Source organism: Salvelinus sp. IW2-2015, unplaced genomic scaffold (genome assembly GCF_002910315.2).
Source record: "Salvelinus sp. IW2-2015 unplaced genomic scaffold, ASM291031v2 Un_scaffold786, whole genome shotgun sequence".
NCBI lineage: Eukaryota > Metazoa > Chordata > Actinopteri > Salmoniformes > Salmonidae > Salvelinus > Salvelinus sp. IW2-2015.
Genome location: NW_019942612.1, coordinates 178,114 through 199,676, shown reverse-complemented (window position 1 = coordinate 199,676; position 21,563 = coordinate 178,114). Strand labels below are relative to the sequence as shown.

The 21,563-nt window shown below is 43.9% G+C and overlaps 1 protein-coding gene across 1 annotated transcript; it reads right to left on the bottom strand.

Moving 5' to 3' along the window:
• Nucleotides 1-730: 730 nt before the first annotated feature.
• On the bottom strand, nucleotides 731-21,107 carry LOC112068900 (scaffold protein ILK). The gene is made up of 13 exons (XM_024136122.2): nucleotides 20,985-21,107; nucleotides 18,736-19,029; nucleotides 7,565-7,730; nucleotides 6,794-6,889; nucleotides 6,595-6,691; nucleotides 6,393-6,476; nucleotides 6,057-6,142; nucleotides 5,769-5,878; nucleotides 5,430-5,557; nucleotides 2,154-2,275; nucleotides 1,914-2,013; nucleotides 1,510-1,640; nucleotides 731-1,371 (listed from the first exon to the last, which is right to left on the bottom strand). Exons 2-13 carry the CDS (start codon nucleotides 18,822-18,824, stop codon nucleotides 1,222-1,224), a joined length of 1,359 nt encoding a protein of 452 aa, XP_023991890.1. The 5' UTR covers nucleotides 18,825-19,029; nucleotides 20,985-21,107; the 3' UTR covers nucleotides 731-1,221.
• Nucleotides 21,108-21,563: the final 456 nt, after the last annotated feature.

Sequence of the window (21,563 nt, the reverse complement as noted above, 5' to 3'; positions counted from 1 at the left end):
ATATACAGTGGATGAAACGTTAAAAACTATCAATGTAAGCATGTCAGATTGTTTTTGTTCATTTTGGTGTTCGGCAGCATTCTGTTTTTTTCCCGGCTGTTCGGCACACATTTTTGACGAGGCAAGTTTAGTAGCTAAAAATTACATATTTTCATTGGTAATTGGTCAACAGTAGGGATTCTTCACTGACTTGTTGTCGTTCAACGAGATGACACGTTTTCAGTCAAAAATATTTTACTTGAGAAATACTGCACCAAACATCTTAGACGTAAAATTGAGCGACTAAGACCTCTGCAAAAAGGTCAACATTAAACATATATCTTGATTTATCTTATATTAATTCTGAATATTTTGAGGAAGTGTTACGGATATGTTGTTGTACGGCTTCTGAGAGCGAGAAATAGTAATATCGCCGCTTTTTTCTTGGTTTTCAAGCAAATGTCTTAAGGGTGTATGAGGCACAGATGGTCGCCTAGCCGAGTTCTGCTAGGAGCAACAAGAACCTAGTATGCGGACGCCTAAGCACGTGTAAAAAGTGGTTCTGCTCATTCCCCTGCACTTCCTGAAGAATACTGGACATTGAAATGCTTGGTCGGATAAATAGTCTAAGCAGGAGCAGTCCTATAATCCTGTTTGCATACATACAATTTGCCCTTGAAACAAAGGAAACCAGCCATACAGTACACACTCAGTTCCACAAGACAGGCTTCAGGCTAATATAGCAACATAATGTTTTCGTAAGAGCTTTCATTAATCAGTAATAACAGGTTACAGGTCACTTTACAGTGTCTGAACCCTAGATAGTGAGACCCCCTCCAGAGGTAAAGAAAGGAACCAGTGCAACAGACAGATTGTCGTCCTGACCTCCACAGGTTATTCTGTCATAGAGGCTTGTACTCAGTCCACATGATTAGAGCACAAGTCGGAACAGTCAATTCTTAGCTCCTGCATGGACACGATGAGACAGTGACGTAGATGAAAGTACTGATAACTCATCTTGATAAGTAAAAAAAAGAAAATCAATCATAATCAAGAATAAAACAAGTGACGGTCGCCATTTTAGTTTTCAGAGGCTTAAGTTACAGTGGCATTGAGGGCAGCGGTAAGTAGTGAGAGTAGGTCTAAGGCAATACTGGTAAGCACCACATCTCTGGATGATATCTGGGGCAAGATATCTGGGGGTTTAGGAGGGTAATTCAAGGCAGAGCAAAAAAGCCGTTTTCACTTGTCCTGCATTTTCTCCAGGATGGGCACGATCATGTCAAATTTAGGCCTCTTGGCTGGATCTTCGTTCATACAGATCTTCATGAGCTTGCAGATGTGGGGTGAGATGCCGGGAGGGATGGTGGGTCGTAGGCCTTCCAGGGCCACCTGAGGGCAGAACAGAGAGAGGGAACTATGTCAGAGACACTCTGGGAAGGACAAGACTACACTGAGACTTGTGTTTTGAGATTCCCATGTTGTAATGAATCCTATAACTTCTAGCACCCTGAAAGCAAGCGGTCTCACCTTCATGCCTATCTCCATGTTGGAGAGGTCAGCGAAGGGCACCTCCCTGGTCACCAGCTCCCATAGCAACACAGCGAAGCTCCACATGTCTGCTGACCGCCGGTTGATCTCCTCAGGCTTCTTCTGCAGGGCTGCATGGGCACAGGACAGACAGAGAGGAAGAGAATCACACACATAGCACATAGGTTCATAGCTATAGGAGTTCCATACATTATAGTTAGAGAAATCAAATATTTACATTCTCAAAAAGGTGAAAAGCGGTAAGCAACAGAGAGAAAATGGCTGTGTGTGTGATAGGAGCTATAGGAGTTCCATACATTATAGTTAGAGAAATCAAATATTTACATTCTCAAAAAGGTGAAAAGCGGTAAGCAACAGAGAAAATGGCTGTGTGTGTGATGTACCTTCAGGGGCTACCCATGCTGGGGAGTACATCCTGCCTGGACACTGGAAGGAGAACTTGACGTCTGACATGCTGATCCTGGCTGTCATGTCCTCGTCAATCTGTCAAGGTATATCAGGTCATTATAACAGTGGGTTTCAAACACAAGGAAGTCATACACCAAGGCATAAGAAGCATGAGTGAAACACATGACAACTACATCACTGTAGTGAATATGTAGTGTTAAAGTGAGTCCTCTCACCATGACACTCTTGCTGTTGAGAGAGTGTCGAGAGATCATGGGCTCGAGCGTGTGCAGGAAGGCCATCCCACAGGCAATGTCCAAAGCAAACTTCACCGCCTGTGTCTGGTCAACCACAAAGTCTGACAGACAACAGATCCATGGCAGTCATTATCACACATTAGCAACAGCTGTAACATTGTACTCCTTCTCTAGTAACTAGTACAGTAATATGACTAGCTAGATCTTTTCCAATTCTTAAGCATGAACTTTAAAACAGACGTCCAGTCATATTCGATGAATCAAATCAAAACAAACTTAATTTGTCACATATGCTGAATATAACATGTAGACCTTACAGTGAAATGCTTACTTACAAGCCCTTTAACCAACAGTGCAGTTCAAGAAAGAGTTCAGAAAACCTTTAGCAAATAAACTAAAGTAAAAAATAAAATAAAAAAGTAACACAATAACGAGGCTATATCCTGGCTAAATTCCCAATCTGGCCCTCAACCATCATGGTCACCTAATAATCCCCAGTTTACAATTGGCTCATTCATCCCCCTCCTCTCCCCTGTAACTATTCCCCAGGTCGTTGCTGCAAATGAGAACGTGTTCTCAGTCAACTTACCTGGTAAAATAACGGTAAAATAAAAATAAAAAAATATACAGGGGGTACCGGTACCGAGTCAGTATGGAGGCTATATAAAAGGGGGTACCAGTACCGAGTCAGTGTGGAGGCTGTATACAGGGGTTACCGGTACCAAGTCAGTGTGGAGTCTATATACAGGGGGTACCGGTACCGAGTCAGTGTGCTTGTCATTTATGAACATTTTGAACATCTTGGCTCTCTCTAATTCTCTCCTTCTCTCTTTCTTTCTCTCTCTCGGAGGAACTGAGCCCTAGGACCATACGTCAGGACTACCGGCATGATGACTCCTTGCTGTCCCCAGTCCACCTGGCCTTGCTGCTGTCCCAGTTTCAACTGTTCTGCCTGCGGTTATGGAACCCCTACCTGTCCCAGACCTGCTGTTTTCAACTCTTAATTATCAGCTATGAAAAGCCAACTGACATTTATTCCTGATTATTATTTGACCATGCTTGTCATTTATGAACATTTTGAACATCTTGGCCATGTTCTGTTATAATCTCCACCCGGCACAGCCAGAAGAGGACTGGCCACCCCTCATAGCCTGGTTCCTCTCTAGGTTTCTTCCTAGGTTTTGGCCTTTCTAGGGAGTTTTCCTAGCCACCGTGCTTCTACACCTGCATTGCTTGCTGTTTGGGGTTTTAGGCTGGGTTTCTGTACAGCACTTCGAGATATTAGCTGATGTACGAAGGGCTATATAAAATAAACTTGATTGAAAAAAAAGAAACTTGGAGGCTATAGACAGGGGGCACCGGTACCGAGTCAGTGTGGAGGTTATATACAGGGGGCACCGGTACTGAGTCAGTGTGGAGGCTATATACAGGGGGCACCGGTACCGAGTCAATGTGTGGGGGTACAGGTTGAGGTCATTTTTACATGTAGGTAGGGGTAAAGTGACTATGCATAGATAAACAGCGAGTAGCAGCAGTCTAAAAACAAATGGTGGGATGTCAATGTAAATAGTCTGGTGGCCATTTGATGATTTGTTCAGCAGTCTTATGGCTAGGGAGTAGAAGCTTTGGTCCGCGCCAGTTGGTCCGCGCATGCTTTGAGTACACGTTCTGGTAATAAATCTGGCCCCGCGGCTTTGTGAATGTTGACCTGTTTAAAGGTCTTGCTCACATCGGCTACCGATAACGTTATCACACAGTCGTCCAGAACAGCTGGTGCTCTCATGCATGCTTTTTGCCTCAAAGCGAGCATAAAAAAAACACTTAGCTCGTCTGGTAGGCTCCTGTCACTGGGCAACTCGCGTCTGGGTTTCCCTTTGTAGRGCATAATAGTTTAAGCCCTGCCACATCCGACGAGCGTCAAAGCCATAGTGTAGTAGAATTCAATCTTAATCCTGTATTGACACTTTGCTTGTTTGATGGTTCGTCAGAGGGCATAGCGGGATTTCTTATACGCGTCCGGATTAGTGTTCTGCTCCTTGTAAGCAGCAGCTCTAGCCTTTAGCTCGGTGCAGATGTTGCCTGTAATCCATGGCTTCTGATTGGGATATGTACGTACGGTCACTGTGGGGATGACGCCGTCGATGCATTTATTGATCAAGCCGATGACTGAGGTAGTATACTCCTCAATGGCTTTGGATGATTCCCCGAACATATTCCAGCCTGTGCTAACAAAACAGTCCTGTAGCGTAGCATCCACGTCATCTGACCATTTGCCAAATGGAGGGCGGGGGAGAGCTTTGTATGCATCTCTGTGTGTAGAGTAAAGGTGGTCTAGAGTTTTTTTTCCATCTGGTTGCACATGTGGTAGAAATTAGGTTAAACGGATTTAAGTTTGCCTGCATTAAAGTCCCCGGCCACTAGAAGCGCTGCTTCTGGGTGAGCATTTTCTTCTTTGCTTATAGAGATGGTTGAGAGCGGTCTTAGTTCCAGCATCGGTTGGTGGTGGTAAATAGACGGCTATGAATAATATAGATGAGGGCTCTCTTGGTAGATAGTGTGGTCTACAGCTTATCATAAGGTACTCTACCCTCAGGCGAGCAAAACCTCGAGACATGTTTAATACTAGACATCGCGCACCAGCTGTTATTGACAAACACACCCCCACCCCTCGTCTTACTAGACATAGCGTCTCTGCCCTGCCGGTGCATGGAAAATCCCGCCAACTCTATATATCCGTGTTGTCGTTCAAACATAAGATATTACAGTTTTAAATGTCCCGTTGGTAGGATAATCTTGACCATGGGTCATCAATTTTATTTTCCAATGATTGCACGTTGGCCAATAGAACAGATGGCAGCGGGGGTTTACTCACTCGCCTACAAATTCTCAGAAGGCAGCCCAACCTCCGCCCCCTTTTTCTCCGTCTTTTCTTCATGTAAATGACGGGAATTTGGGCCTGTTCCCAAGAAAGCAGTATATCCTTCGTGTCGGACTCGTTAAAGGAAAAATCTTCCAGTTCGAGTAGTTGCTGTTCTGATGTCCAGAAGTTATTTCCAGTCATAAAACACAGTAGCAGCAACATTATGTACAAATTAAGTAAAAAAATAAGATACAAACAAAGCAAAGAAACAAACAGAATAGCACAATATAAAACGTCAGCTATCCCCTCCGGCACCCTTCTCGTCTTTCCATGACCTTAACGTACTGTCCCACATTGGAAGTCTTTAGTACAATGCAGGTTAGTGTGGTACTCACCAGTGCCCTGGTGAAGCACGTTATAGAGGGAGCCATAGGGCATCCAGTGTGTGATGATGATGGGGTGAGGGGCAGGAGGAGACTGACACGCTCCCAACATTGGTAGCACATTGGGGTGGGAGAATATCCTGGGATGGGCCCGAGGAAGAGGGACACGGGGAAAGAGAGACAAATATACATATAGGATGCGACATATGCGGGACAATCCAAACCAAAATAACTTCAATACAGATCAACAGGTCAGTAAATAAAAATGTGTAAGAGGAAGACAGACATTATATCCACAGAACAGGAGAAAATACACCTACAATGAACAATAAGCGGGTAAAAAGTTATTACCTGAGTTTGGGATACTCCTCATTGAAGTCTCTGCTCTTTCTGGTGGACCAGTCGCGAACCTTCAACACTTTCACCACAACCTCATTCCCCTGCCAGCGTCCGTGCCACAACTAAAGAAAAAAATATTGAGACAAAGTTCCAGCATAACCTCCACAATATACAGTATAACTTGATGCAAAACATATGCTGATGTGTGTCAGTGTTTCAGAGATGAATCACTTTGTAACATGAGTTGCAGACATCAGTAACAGATGAAACAGCAGTCATGTAGAAACAACAGCTCCATACCTCTCCAGACTGGTTCTCATTGATCTTAGCCAGGAGGGAGAGCTGTTTGAAGTCAATGCCCGCTGCTTTGTTCAACGTGCCGTTACCTGCACGCATTGACGCACAGAGGACAGAGATGAAGAGCATAGCTAAAGCCCGAGGTCTGGCAAAAAGCACTACTATTTCTGCACAATTTAGCACACTGCAAGGCAGTGGAAACGTCATCAGGCACCTCAGTGGGACATTTACTGGATGTTCATTCCTACAAACTGTGCCTGATATTCACTTCTTGTTTTCTCAGAGTGTAGTAATGAAAAGCAGGCAGCTAGTAAATGGCTTTGTGGCTGTGGGACTTACGGGGACGAGTTCTGGTGGTGCCTTTCCAGAACGTGTCCTTGAAGGGGACCTTAGTCAAACTCTGGCCCAACTTCTCTGCTTTCTCTGCGAGGGGGGCAAATAGAAAGCACACATTGATTAGGTAACAGGGTTAACACACAGATAATAAATCACAGCTTTCTTGCCAACAATGGATGATGCAGTGTAATGGGATGTTGAATACCTTGGAGGGCTTCACGTAGGTGAGGTTTGGCTTTGTCCAGAGGAGTTTCTCCATACTTATTACAGATGTTCACCTGAGCTCCGTTAGTCACCAGGTCCTGAGGAAGACAGACATCAATGTAAGTCCAGTGGTACATAAACTGTTGTTCACATAGAAATAGAGACAGTACCCAGAGTAGGCCACCAGGGGGCATACTGACCTCAGCCACTGGGTCCTGACCCCAGAAGCAGGCGTAATGCAGCGGTGTGTTGCCGTGCTCGTTGGCAGTGTTGACGTCTGCTTTGCACTGGATCAGCTAGGAGACCGAACCACAYGATTAGACACAACACAAGGCTGTCCAGATCCTGTTTGGTTTATATACAGTGACGCTAGTAATCCACCAGGCCTGGAAAAGGATTTCTCCTGRCTGCTCATACATTCCAGAGGTATTGTGACGTGTCTAATATTAAACCAGATCATAACTGTGGTCTGCTGCACTACCAAACCAGAAACCTGTCATAGCAGACTAACACTACTGCATTGAATGACATAAGATTTGAGTTACTAGAAGGACCAGAAAGAAAGATACAATTATTTTAAAGAAAATAACTGACTTGATTACCTAAGGCAAATCACAGTGTGTGTGTGTCAAAGTGTTTCATTTTGACTTGCTTAGGCTTGAGTTGAAGATGCGATGTTGCAACTGGGTACAGTTTAAAAACAATATCCACCCAACACTATTTGGGAAATGGTGCCAGTGTCTCTCCCTGTGAAATGACTGATGTCAGCACTGCAACAAGAGTAGACGAGTCTTAACCATGCAGTGAGTTTGGGTGTTGAGCAGCCATCAACTCTGGTTTCATAAGTTCCTTCCTGGTCTTTTATAGGGGAAGCTATATCAACCTAAGAGACCTTAATTGACCTCGAGTTTTTGTTTCTATGTGTGCAGTGTGTAGGTGTGTGTAAGTAGTGTGTGTCCACTCAGCCCCACCTTGCCCACGATGTCTCTGTGGCCYTGGCTGGAGGCCAGGTGCAGGGGCGTGTCATCTCCTCTGTTCATGACGTTGATGCGAGCCCCTCTCATGATGAGCATGTCCACCACGCTGGAGCGGCCTTCCCTGCAGGCCCAGTGGAGAGGACTGAAGCCATGGTCATCCCTGAGGACAGAATACAGCACCACATTAACATCACAACGTACTGCTTTCACACCACAGACTGCTTACTACTAGCAATGAGGAAAGGGAAATGATATGAAAACGTATTTATGCTAAATATGACACCACACAACCCTGTAATATAACAGCAGCATAGAACTGGAACTGCCTAGCAGGACTCTTTATTGCTAAGTAATGGTGTAGGCCTATCTGGATTCTCAGTACTGCTACTTACAGCATATAGGCCTGTTAGTAAATGTGAGGTAGGCAAAAACTCCCTGTGCCTGCTAGGCCTAATGGATATGTGTCGATGCRTAATGGCATATAGAAAACATTAAAATGCCTTTAAGTAAGCCTTCAAAGTGTTTATATCTATTGAAAACAGCAGAGTGGAATTAGGAAGTAGACAGGGGAATGCAGTGCAGCGAACTAGTGGGCAAAAACAGCTGATCCTGACTGATAGTGAAATTCGGTCAACATCTAGCCAGTTAACAGGAACTAAATGTGAACTCAGCCTGCCCTGCAGTCAGTCAAAGCGACAGGGGAGATGTGCTGCTGGCAGTGGCAACCCATCCCACTCTGCCTTYGTCACAGTGACAGAAACACATGTTAGGACAGTGGCCTGACTGGCCTCAGTGACAGGACAGGAGTGATGCCGCCTTACTACAGCATCCCAGCAATGACCTTGAGAACCTAACAGTAACAACGACAGTCAACCAGACAGAGCGGCAAGAGAGAGCTGGGTTAGTGCGTTCAGTTCGATTGAACGTTTGGTACGTTGTGTAACGCTTTGTACTGAACGACACCTTTCTGCAAAACGTTCTTGAACAGACTGACGTACGTTTGCTCCGTTTGGTGGGTGTGGCTTGAAGAAATGAGTGATGTAATTAAAAAAGGGCAGCGGCCCCCAACCTCAGCATCTCCAACCCTTCCCAATTTTCCAACTGGTCGTTCAGAAAAGCACAAGAAACGTTTAATTGAACATTTCACTACATTTGTTCATACAGAATGCAGCCCAGGCAGAGAATGTGTGCATGAAAAGGAAAGCTAAACAGAAACAGGGACAGTCAGAGGGAGAGCTGGCCAGAGTATAGTAGTGAGGCAGTCAGGAAAGGGGGGCTGAAACAACAGGCCAATTTTTCTCTGCAGGCCTTATAAGGGTCGGGGAGACTTCCTTCACCAGGGGCACACACGGCACACACAACTCCAACTGCTATGTCATCCTGCATTTCTCTGGCTACTACTGCGTTCTCCTGTCACTGGCATTCATCACCTCAGCCCCCCTCCACAGATCCTTCCCTCTCCCCCAGTCAACTCGTAGAGAAACAGTTGAAATTTCCATTCCTCACTCATTCCAGAATTTCATAGGGCTCTGATGAGCTWGTGATTTGTGCCAAGGTGTATGAACATCTGCGTATAAATGAAATCTTGCTGCACTTGCTAGAAAGACAGTGAGAGAGAAGTGCTCAATGTTTATATCTGGTGGTTGAGAACTGAGGGTTACAACTGAGGGTTAGAACTGAGGGGGTATTGTGATGAAAGCAGACCCCTTCCTGGAGTCCTAACCCTCCACAACAACATACACACAGGAGACTGTATTCCAGGGAAAACAGCCTCAATGAGGCCCACAGAGACCCTGCCTCCCCAGACACACACCATCCGGAAATATGGGTGGATGACGTTGTATAGTTGGGCTAAATCTGTTCTGAGCACAATGTGCTCTTACAGAGGCCCTTTCCAACAGACAACGATCTCACATAGGACAGTAATTGAAATGAATGATCCCAGCAGATTTCATTCTACAGCTGCACGATATAGGCCCCAAAAAATATAATTGCAATTATTTTAAATCAAATATTGCAATTTGACACACGATCAAAACACAAGTCAGTATAAATGTATGTACATATGTGTCAGTGAGTGTTTGTGTGTGTTGGAGTATCAGTGTGTCTGTGTGTGTAGAGCCCTGTGAGTGGGCATAGAGACAGAAATAAAAAGGGCAATGAGGATACAAGGTCAACTCAGATAGTCTGTGTAACTATTTTGTTAGCTATTTATCAGTCGTACTGCTTGGGGATAGAAGCTGTTAAAGAGCCTGTTGGTGCCAGACTTGATGCACCGGTACCGCTTGCTGTGCAGAAGCAGAGAGAATAATCTATGGCTTGGGMGGTTGGAGTCTAACAAATTTCCGGGCCTTCCTACCACACCTCCTGATATAGATGTCCTGGATGGCAGGAAGCTTGTTTAATTACCATTTAAAATCAAATGCACAGGCACCTAGACCATTTGTTTGGTTAACCTGGCCATTTTACTTCATATTATGAGGCATGTCTAACCTTGCTTCAAAGTAGCGTATAACCAAAATCCCACCATAAAAACACGAAGGCAATTATTTGAGGCTTCCTCATATGCGTTCTCCTGTTGAATTGGTTCTTTCCATTTATTTTGTCTTGCAGACAAAGGCAGCATTCCTAGTCATATTAGCAACCCATGATAAATTGTTGCATTTTTAGATCTCTCCTCTCAACATTTCTAACGGATATTTCCATCTCTGTCCATGAAACTGCGGTGCACATTTTAGAAGTGTTTCCCCACCAAGTGCATTTCGGAACATTCACACGTAGACCTACCGCCATGTGCACATTGCTGCGCCTAAAGTGTGAAGAAATACTAGTTTAGCAAAGTAGTGTACGTCCACTACTTAGATACCCATCGTGGGGACTAAGAAGTGAGTATACGCAATACCCACTAAACAATATGTGGGTGGGGCCTCCTGAGTGGCGCAGCGATCTAAGGCACTGCACCGCAGTGCTAGAGGAGTCACTACAGCCGGCTGCGACCGGGAGACCCAAGAGGCAGCGCACAATTGGTCCAGCGTCATATGGGTTAGGGGAGGGTCTGGCCGCCCCGGGATGTCCTTGTCTCATCGCGCTCTAGCGACTCCTGTGGCAGGCCGTGCGCATGCACACTGACGCCGTTGAGAGTTGGACGGTGTTTCCTCATTAGTACAACTGGCAGGGAGTGACAGAAAGGGGCAGCGAATGGATTTACTAACAGGAATATATTTCTGATTTCGGGCAGGGCCTTAAATTTGGCAGAAGCAATCAGGCCTGAGTAGTGTAGAGCCTGAATATTGTGGGCATAGGCAGGGCTCAGGCTTAAAATTAATGCCTGTGCAGGGCTCTAACCCAGGCCAATGAGTCAGTCAGTGGAGCCAGGACAGAGGGGGTGTTGCTGACCTTTTCCAGCAGGGTTGCCCAGGGGGCTTCAGAAGGGCTTTCTCCTGCCGTCCTGGCTGCCCCCCCCCCTCGGGTGGGGTTACTTCAGGCAGTTCCACCTGCCAACAGGGCTCAGATCGGCAGACGGAAGAACCCCGTCTACACTCTGTCTGTCTCTACGCTGAGCTCACAGTGAGATCATATGACAAACATCAATGGCCTGACATGGATCTACTCAATCCTCTTTCACACTAGTCTATTTGAATACTGTAAAAAAAAAAAAAAAAACTCACAAGTAACAAGCCATCCACAGAAATGAGAGTCAAGCTACCAATTAAAGAGGCTTGACCGTGATTTGAGAAATCTCATACTTGTTTAGTGTGACTGTAGCCTACAGTAGGATTAGTTGCAGCTGGTTCCAGTGGGAGCTGGGAATGCCCAAAGGGCACAGCTGGCTCCACAGTTCATACCCTAGTCCAGGGCCAGCCCCTTCAACACAGACATAACGTTATGTTAGTGACCCTCCCAGACTACTGTCTGCTCTGCCCAGTCAGGTGCTGGGCTATATGGGTTAACTACACTACCACCCTTCCCCCAGGGAATTAAATATAAACAGCATTCTCTGTGACCGTACACAATCCACCCTCCCTCTTCACCAAACAAGGAGCCTCCAACTCATTACCATGGATGTCACAGCACTGACTTTAGGCCTAATGATAGGTTTCACCCACAGCAGAACTCTACAGAAGTGAAACTATAATTCATGTTGAAGATGATTTATTCTTGAATGTGCTTTTATTATAGCTACAGATAGTAGGCCTATAGCCATGGTTGACACTCCTTTACCACCCAGCAGACTGGCAGAACAGTCCACACACACGACATTATGAAGAGTGGGGGTTGGGCAGAGCCAGGGAGTCATTTTTGTAATGGTCTGCTGTCAGCTATTTTTTATGCTAAGTGGACCAAATACACTGACTGTCTGAACCACCTGCGTTTACACAGGCAGCCCAATTCTTATCTTTTGCCCAATTGATCAGCTTTTTTTGCCAATAAATTGGCCTGTGTAAACGCAGCCAATATTATCTTTAAGAGTTTTGATCTTCAGTGCAGGATTAAAAACTCGGAGATAGGTGTAATACATAAAACAAGAACGACTGTAGATTAGGCCTAAATGGAAGATTAGACTTCAAGACATAGCCTAATGCTACCCAACCGGACTGCACTTCAAAAAAATACGTCATTCATTAGCATATGTTTGTAATTAGCTGGCCTATCATGAGGAAATGTTGAGGGGAAATGAGTGGCACTATCTAATACCGCTGGGAGAGGAGTACAGGAAACAGAAGAATGCATGAGAGGAAGGTGTTATGGCTCTGCCACTGCCTCTGTGCATTCCTTCTGCAAAAACTGAAGACACACACACACACACACACGTTTCCATCTAGGGTAAAGTCACCCCGTATTAAAGAAAAATCATGAAAGCTGTGATGGAAACAGAAAGTATCGAGAGAAAAAAAAAAATTAAATGGCGCCCAATAATTTGTTTGACAGGGTGGGATCATTGTGTCTAATATTAATTATCCGAGAAACGGCAGTAGAAACGCCTTTGTGGAAATATTGATATAATAACCATCATATCAAAGTAAACTTGGAGTCACGCGATGATATGTCGTGTGGTTCTCCCACTACGACTCTGGACAGCATGCAGTTTATTAGGCTACAGATGAAATAAGTTATGATGAACTTCACAGGGTGGTGAAAGTGAACGGTGATGAGCTTGATGCTCCTTTACAATAAATAGAGGGTCTTATTATGGTCGATGATTGACAAATAAAAATATTCTCACTCTTATCCATAACAATCTCATCATGTAATATAGCCTTCCCGCACTGTATCTGCATGCCAAGACCAGAGTAGGCACATATGCTATTTAACGCAACAGTTTGTGACAATACTATCAGTGGAGTTGAAAATGCGATGGAAACACATCGAACATGAGAACTTAAGAGAAAAGGTACAGTGTGTGCACTACATCATCACACACTGATTTTTATCAACAACAAGTCCGTTTGGTGGAAGCACACCACTGGTGGGAAAATGTGCATATATTTCTTTTTGCGTATTTTTGAATATTTGCATGACAAGTTGTCGCCAATTGGAGGGTTTTTCCTCGATTAAAAATGGGGCTTTGGTGGTGGGCATTGCAGGGGGCTTGGTAATGGGCATGGTCAGCCAGGCAGAATTTAAGAGAACATTTTAGAGGCCCTCCCCATCTTCGCAGAGTAGAGAAATCTTTGCATTTTTAAGCCAATTTCCTGCAATTCCACACATTTCTCCATGGGGCTGAGAGAATATTTTGCCATATTCCTGCAATTCCATGTATTTTGCTATGGCTAATGCTGTGTTATTTTGCCCTAACATAACAGAATCAACATAAAATCAATACTGATTGTCTAGCTTTAATTTGGATGATTGTTAGTTCTCAAAGAGAGGGATATGGTTCATTATCTTTTCTACAGACTGCCCTCCATGTCTTAAAGTAATGATGGACTGTCATTTATCTTTGATTATTTGAGCTGTTCTTACTATAATATGGACTTGGTCTTTTACCAAATAGGGCTATCTTCTGTATACCTTGTCACAATACAACTGATTGGCTCAAACACATTAAGGAAAGAAAATCCACAACACCTGTTAATTGGGCTCCCGAGTGGCGCAGCTGTCTATGGCACTGCATCTCAGCATTAGAGTCATCACTACAGTCCCTGGTTCTCAATTGGCTGACTTTTTAAATTAGGTCTACTATGTCATTGATTTAGTACTAAAATACCTATTCAAATCTCTTTTGATAATGCATTCTGTAGACTCCGATCAGCGATCATAACTCCCGAGTGGTTCAGCGGTCTATGGCAGTACATCTCAGTGCAAGAGGCGTCACTACAGTCCTTGGTTCATATACAGGCTGTATCACATCCGGCTGTGATTGGGAGTCCCATAGGGCGGCGCACAATTGGCCCAGCGTTGTCCGGGTTTGGCCAGGGTAGGCCGTCATTGTAAATAAGAATTTGTACTTGCTCAACAACAAAAAATTGTATTAATGCATTTCGGTGACTACCTCATGAAGCTGGTTGAGAGAATGCCAAGCGTGTGCAAAGCTGTCATCAAGGCAAAGGGTGACTACTTAAACAAATCAAAATATATTTGAGTTTCTTCTAACACTTTTTTGGTTACTACATGAATCCATGTGTTCTTCACTATTATTTTACAATGTGGAAAATTGTAAAGATAAAGAAAAACCCTTGAATGAGTAGGTGTCCAAACTTTTGACTGGTACAGTATATCTACAGAAATAAGACAGACCTTGCTTCTGTTGCCTGTTTGAGTGTTTGTTTAATAGCCTACTGATTCCCAGAGCACCAAGCCTCATGCAACGGCAAAATGTTGGATAAAGCAATTTCACAGACTTGGCTGTTTTGTCTTTGCTATGCTGTAAAGACTTTACTTTTTCCTCTCTCATTAGTACAGACAGGGATTTATTTTGTGTTGTTTACACTGTACCAAACAGGCAGAAAGATATTGTAATCTAACAGCACCTGTTTGTCACACATATGCATGCAGCTCTCGCTCCTATGCCCCCATTTTTCTTGATCTCCTTATTGTTATTACAACTATGATCATTATAATAATAATATGAAGTAATGTCATTATCATTAGTAGGCTTGGTATAGTATCCTTGTATAACCACCATCGAGCTGTAGGCCTAAGAGCTCTTCCTGTTTAGTCTAAAGCCTATACTTCAATATATAGACAACTGTATCAATCATTCCTGCCATCACACAGCATACAGAGACATCCATGCATTGAAATGCAATCAAGCATTTTAGTTCTAAAATGAAATAACAAAGGGAGCTTTGAATAATTAGCCTAAACAATAAACCACAATTCACAAATGCATGCAACTGTTTTTAGTATGCTGTAATCAAGGCCATATATCTCTTTATTGTTAAAACAGACTCTGGTACACTTATTTACTGGTTGGTTACACTGTTGGTCAGTGTGCGGGAACAGTCAGAGGGAGATGGTCAGAAAGTTATATTTTAATCTAACAGCAACTGTTTGGCACACATAATACTCACAAAACGCTTGATCCTATACCCTCCCTTTTCTTGATCTCCAGTAATTTCCACGACTAAGTCATATGTTTTCCACAGATCTGACTTCCCCTTTCCGCCCTGAGCAACCAGTAAACATTTGCCCGCTTCGAATGTATTTTTCACGTCACGTGTTACTGTGGTCACAGTTTAAAACCAATGTATTGATGTGATTATGTTAGGCTATAGTTCAGGCCTTATTGGTCAGATGCATGCGATGCTTACATGTTTCACATAAAGAGAGCAGGGCTTGAGGGAATAGCAAATGTTATTCATAAACAAATGAGGGATTTCATTAACAGAACTTTTCAGTCAGAAACAAGTTAGAAACTAAATGGCTGAACTTGAGACATCTGTGGCATTGTGATCTGTGACAAAACTGCACATTTTAGAATGGCCTTTTATTGTCCCCAGCCCAAGGTGCATCTGTATAATGATCATGCTGTTGGATCAGCTTCTTGATAAGCCACACCTGTCAAGTGGATGGATTATCTTGACAAAGGAGAAATGCTCACTAACAGGGATGTAAACAACTTTTTTTGCATATGGGACATTTCTGGGATGTCTTTAGCTCATGAGACCAACACGTTACATGTTGAGTTTATATTTTTGTTCAGTATGTATGCATGCATGTATGCAGGTATATAGAGTACAGGTCAAAAGTCATAAAATAACACATGGAATCAAGTGTGCCTTGAATTCTAAACAAATCACTGAGTGTCACCAGCAAAGCACCCCCACACCATAACACCTCCTCCTCCATGCTTCACGGTGGGAACTACACATACAGAGATCGGTTCACCAAAAATCTCCAATTTGGACTCATCAGATCAAAGGACAGATTTCCACCGGTCTAATGTCCATTGCTTGTGTTTCTTGGCCCATGCAAATCCCTTCTTATTATTGGTGTCCTTTAGCAGTGGTTTCTCTGCAGCAATTCGACCATGAAGGCCTGATTCACGCAGTCTCCTCTGAACAGTTGATGTTGAGATGTGTCTGTTACTTGAACTCTGTGAAGCATATATTTGGGCTGCCATTTGAGGCTGGTAACTCTAATGAACGTATCCTCTGCAGCAGAGGTAACTCTGGGTCTTCCATTCCTGTGGCAGTCCTCATGAGAGCCAGTTTCATCATAGCGCTTGATGGTTTTTGCAACTGCACTTGAAGAAACTGTGCAGTAAAACATCTACCAGTGCTCTGTGTGGGACTGTGTTTTGCTTCACTGCATACATGGCTAGATGGCTCCTCCCATGCAGTTACCTTGAGGATACTGTTAACAGTAGAACGTTCTCGTCTCCTAGGTGTGGACACAATCAGTGATYKTTTGGCGGCTGCAATGAACAGCACAAGGAAGCAGGATTGGACCCCTGTCTCTGTCAACGTGGCCCCTGCCACTATCACCATCCTCACCAGAGGTAATTACTAACTAAACCATCCACACCGTCATCTCCGTTACACAGAGTATTAGTAGGGGTCATGTCAGTATGGCTCTATCCTGACCGTGATGTGTGTCCCCTTGTCCTCCCCAGACTAACAAGGTGTTGTCAGTGCCGGGTGTGGTCAAAAGACCAACTAGTGAAAGGAGAATTCTCTCTCTGCCCGTCTTAAAGCTGCCCCACACAGACACACAGGAGAATTCTCTCTGCATGTCTTAAAGCTGCCCCACACAGACACACAGGAGAATTCTCTCTCTGCCTGTCTTAAAGCTGCCCCACACAGACACACAGGATAATTCTCTCTCTGCCTGTCTTAAAGCTGCCCCACACAGACACACAGGAGAATTCTCTCTCTGCCTGTCTTAAAGCTGCCCCACACAGACACACAGGAGAATTCTCTCTCTGCCTGTCACACACATTTGTTTCCTATGTCCAGCGCACAACAATTCACTGGCTTACACTCCTCCCCTTTTCTCATGCTCATTTTTGGAGGGTTGTAGACCGTTCCCCAGAGGGTTGCGTGTTATTCCTTGTAAGGACATTTAGCATTCCACTACACTGTGTCTTGCATTTACATTTGTGCACCCACACTGACACAGAAATGAGCTCACAATCACCTTTACTTTCACTAGCAGTAACTGAGAAAGTGTGGAATAGGGATATATAGGACATGGTGGGATTCAACAGGGAAGATGTGGATGTTTGTACAGTCAGCTACAAAAACCCATGCAATCACAGTTATTGCAGGGGCTGAAAGGCCCAGTATGGATGTGTTTTCCCCACAGGGAAAAATATACATCACCCTAACCAATAAGGAGGACTTAACAGGCAATCGGCTAATGGAGAAGGGCCACGTATTCGAGTGGCCGTGTACACTCACACAAATACAATTCATGTATGTGTATACCATAGGCTACTTACAACAGTATGAACACAACTAAAAAAAACAATGAAAGCTGGTCAAAATATCTCGGCATATTGCTCTGTAACGTCTAAGCAAGGTACTCAACAACAATCAAGCCTCTGCATGAGACAGCTTCAGACAGAATGCCCTGCGGGCAACAATTATGTCTCTATGGTTCTATCTGGATGCAGAGATACCAGGCATGACTATAGAACTCATGTCACCCTCCTCCAGAAATGTCTGAGTTCCACCAGTGGTGACAAGCCCTGCCGAGTTTCCCTTTACTGAGTCACCCGAGGATATTTACAGTAGAAGAGGCCAGGATGCATGATGAAGCCTGCTTTCTAATGGACCTCCAAATGCAACCATTAGAGCTAGGCTATAGCTTAGCAGTCTATAATAGAGTCAAATGAAAACAGCCACATAAAAAGAGCTAAGGCAGGAAGCACCAATTATTTTTGTAGTTGTAGCATCTTCGCTCGGTCTTTGCCCAGTAACCTAATACAAATTGGAAGTCAACAAACAGATTTCAGGGCAGTGGTCATGTGAAAACATATCCAAGACATCTGCCATCCTTTAGCTTCAATTAAAGTTCACATTCCAGGCCAAGTCACGTGTCCGGAAAGCAGTGGGTTCAAATCTCAGGTCAAGTTCACACAGTTGGGGAGTCGGGCTGGCTGGGAGCCCAGCAACAAACAACCCTCACAGTCCTCGACGACAACATCAAAAGAAAGACAATGACTGTGCAATTAATTACACAGCAATATTTGCCATCAACTTTTTATGTACTAGTAAACCAAAACAGATCCATGTCCTCTCGTTGTACATGGGATGATGTGGTGGGTCTCTGTAGATTTCTGGAAGCTTTCCCGTTTCAGCTGTGTGGAACTAATTATCGGCACACAACTCAAGGCTCATAACATCACAGGGGATTGGCAAAGAACAGACATAAAAGTATTAATTGCCTAAATCTGAATCCCTCGAATGACTCCTCCAAGCAACTGTGTCATTTGTGTATTTTGCTATGGAATAATGACTGAGCAGTCCAACATTTGGGTGTGACAACTTATTTTGACATCTAAGGGTGAGTCCAATATAGATGTGGCTTCCTGATAGCTGGTCATAAGTTGCTGTGATGCCTATATACATGCATGATTCTGAGACTTGATACTGAGACTTGATAGCAGGTAACATAACATCCTTGTACATGCAATTCAACATCTGAAACAGTTGTTTTTGAGACGCTCTGAGCACAATAAAAATGTATTTTAAAAAGTACTGATAAGTTAGACTTACCCCTGATTGAGGTCATTCTCTGTGTTGTCCAACCACAGGCGAACAGCTACTGCGTTGCCTTCCCGGCACTGGGTAAAAATATCATCCATGATGGCTCACTCGGCTTCTTCTGTTAACTTACACTGAGAGGCGGTGATGGGACTGGAGTGGGAGAACTGGAATACAGAAGGGAGGCAGCCAAAGGAATTCAGGGGTGGCCTGGAGTGCATTCGTCCCTCAAAAGGAGAGAACAGCTACAGTCAGGGACAAGACGGGAGACGTACAGCTACACTACAGCGATCCAGTGGCACAAATCTGAAAAGACAAACATGAGAAGGATGATAATCACCAGATATAACTACAGCCAAGGATTCCTCACTGCTTTTAAATACATTCTAAACATGATAGGGAACACTGTTCCAACTTCCAGCCAATGCATAGACTAATAGATGTTGTGATTGACCCAACACCTGGTCGTGACTCAAACCATCTGTTCTGGGACAGATGACAAGCTCTGCTGTAACCCACTACATTTTGAAACCCTGTTTGAACAATTTCCCGAAGGCTTCTCAGGACTAGAAGAATACAAACGGTAAAAGAAAAGAAAAGGTCAATGCATATGCCTTGTGGTGTACTGTGGGTTACATAGTTAGGCTACGTACAATTTATCATTTTGGTTTTAGTGAAGACTGATTCTAACTTCATAGATTAATGTATTGGTAAAGCCAAGCCATGGTCACATATTAATAATAAACACGTATCCTGGATATTAGCTTACATGCATACAGATAAATAAACCATGAGACCCATGTCTCAGCCTCCAGTATTTATGCTGCAGTAGTTTGTGTCGGGGGGCTAGGGTCAGTTGGTTATATCTGGAGTACTTCTCCTGTCTTATCCAGTGTCCTGTGTGAATTTAAGTATGCTCTCTCTAATTCTCTCCTTCTCTCTTTCTTTCTCTCTCTCAGAGGACCTGAGCCCTAGGGCCATGCGTCAGGACTACCGGGCATGATGACTCCTTGCTGTCCTCAGTCCACCTGGCCTTGCTGCTGTTCCAGTTTCAACTGTTCTGCCTGCGGCTATGGAACCCTGACCTGTCCACCGGACGTGCTACCGGTCCCAGACCTGCTGTTTTCAACTCTCTAGAGACCGCAGGAGCGGTAGAGATACTCTTAATGATCGACTATGAAAAGTCAACTGACATTTACTTCTGATTATTATTTGACCATGCTGGTCATTTATAAACATTTGAACATCTTGGCCATGTTCTGTTATAATCTCCACCCGGCACAGCCAGAAGAGGACTGGCCACCCCTCAGCCTGGTTCCTCTCTAGGTTTCTTCCTAGGTTTTGGCCTTTCTAGGGAGTTTTCCTAGCCACCGTGCTTCTACACCTGCATTGCTTGCTGTTTGGGGTTTTAGGCTGGGTTTCTGTTCAGCACTTTGAGATATCAGCTGATGTAAGAAAGGCTATATAAAATAAACTTGATTTGATTTGAAACTTGACCCATGGCATGGCATGAGCAGTGGCTGTTAGGGAGCATTCCAAATGCCATTTGACTAACGTTAGCTAATACCATAAAGCTAGATAATTTACCTGACAGAGTAAATTAGAGCAAATATTCTAACACGGTTCTTGCCCAAAATGCAATTACTAGTTYACTATAGCCATATAACTGGCTAGCCTAGTTAGTGATGCGACTTATTTGGGATGAATCCAAATGTTTGATTTGTAAGTTACAGTGTTCAAGCAAAGTGTATTATTGTGTGAACCATTGTGGACACTGAAAATACAGCTACAATCAGGAATTACTAGCTAAAGACAGACCAACATGAACTTGTCATAGCTAGCCACTAAGCTAGCTGGCCCGCTACTCCTACCCGGCTTTCCAGATAGCTTGTTAGCTAGTAACGTTAGCAGTAGTTTAAAAGTTTTGGATAACCGTGTAAGAGAATAGGCTGCTGAAAAAGTCCAATGCTATACTGTGGCTAGTTACTGTCCTATGTACCTAACAACTTTGTTTAACAACAATTTATACATCGTTTCATTATAAAAGCCCCGTAAGGAGGGAGACCGTTGAAGAAGTTTCAATCAGTTTGTTACTAACGTTAGTTGACGCTTCTTTGGCCACCGTCCCTTTTTCCTCCCCTTCTTCTTTGACTTCAGACCAGATGCCTGAAGCTAGCAATTTCGATAGCAAACAAACCCGACAAATAGGACGATTTAAGTGTGAATACATCAATGTAAAAATACACATTCATTTTACTTACCCAATGGATTCAAACAGCATAGATAATTCGAGTGAGAAATAGTTAGTTAGATAGGGTTTGAAGCGGACTGTCTACGTCCCCAGTGTCCACACCCTCGTCTTCGTTTTACGTGGGAGAGAAAAACTATTTGGCCTCGTCCACTACCAAATGCCCCATACTAGCGCCCTCTACCGGAAAACAGACAATTCTTTCTTGCGTGAAGATACACCTCCGTTCCTCCAGGGCACGTTTTTCCCTGAGGTTTTAATGACACCTTAATCAAGGCCTAGCTTTATATATTCATTTCACCGAACCCAACATGACAACAAACATGTCCGTTAAGAAGGCTCTGCTGGGGGGGGTCCTCCTGTGGAGGAAGACGAGAGTTTGAGGAGAGAACAGTGAAAGTGCCTTCCAGACTTAATGATGAAAAGCTTGTTTTGTCTGTGGCCATGGATCTTGGATGGTAATTCAAAATATTGGGGAAACTTCAAGATAGTAAGGAGTTTTACGCTTTGAGAATTATTGCTGAGGTATGTCATAAATAACGTCACTGTAAATGCAATGCCTCATAATTTCCACTAGGGAGCAGTATAAACC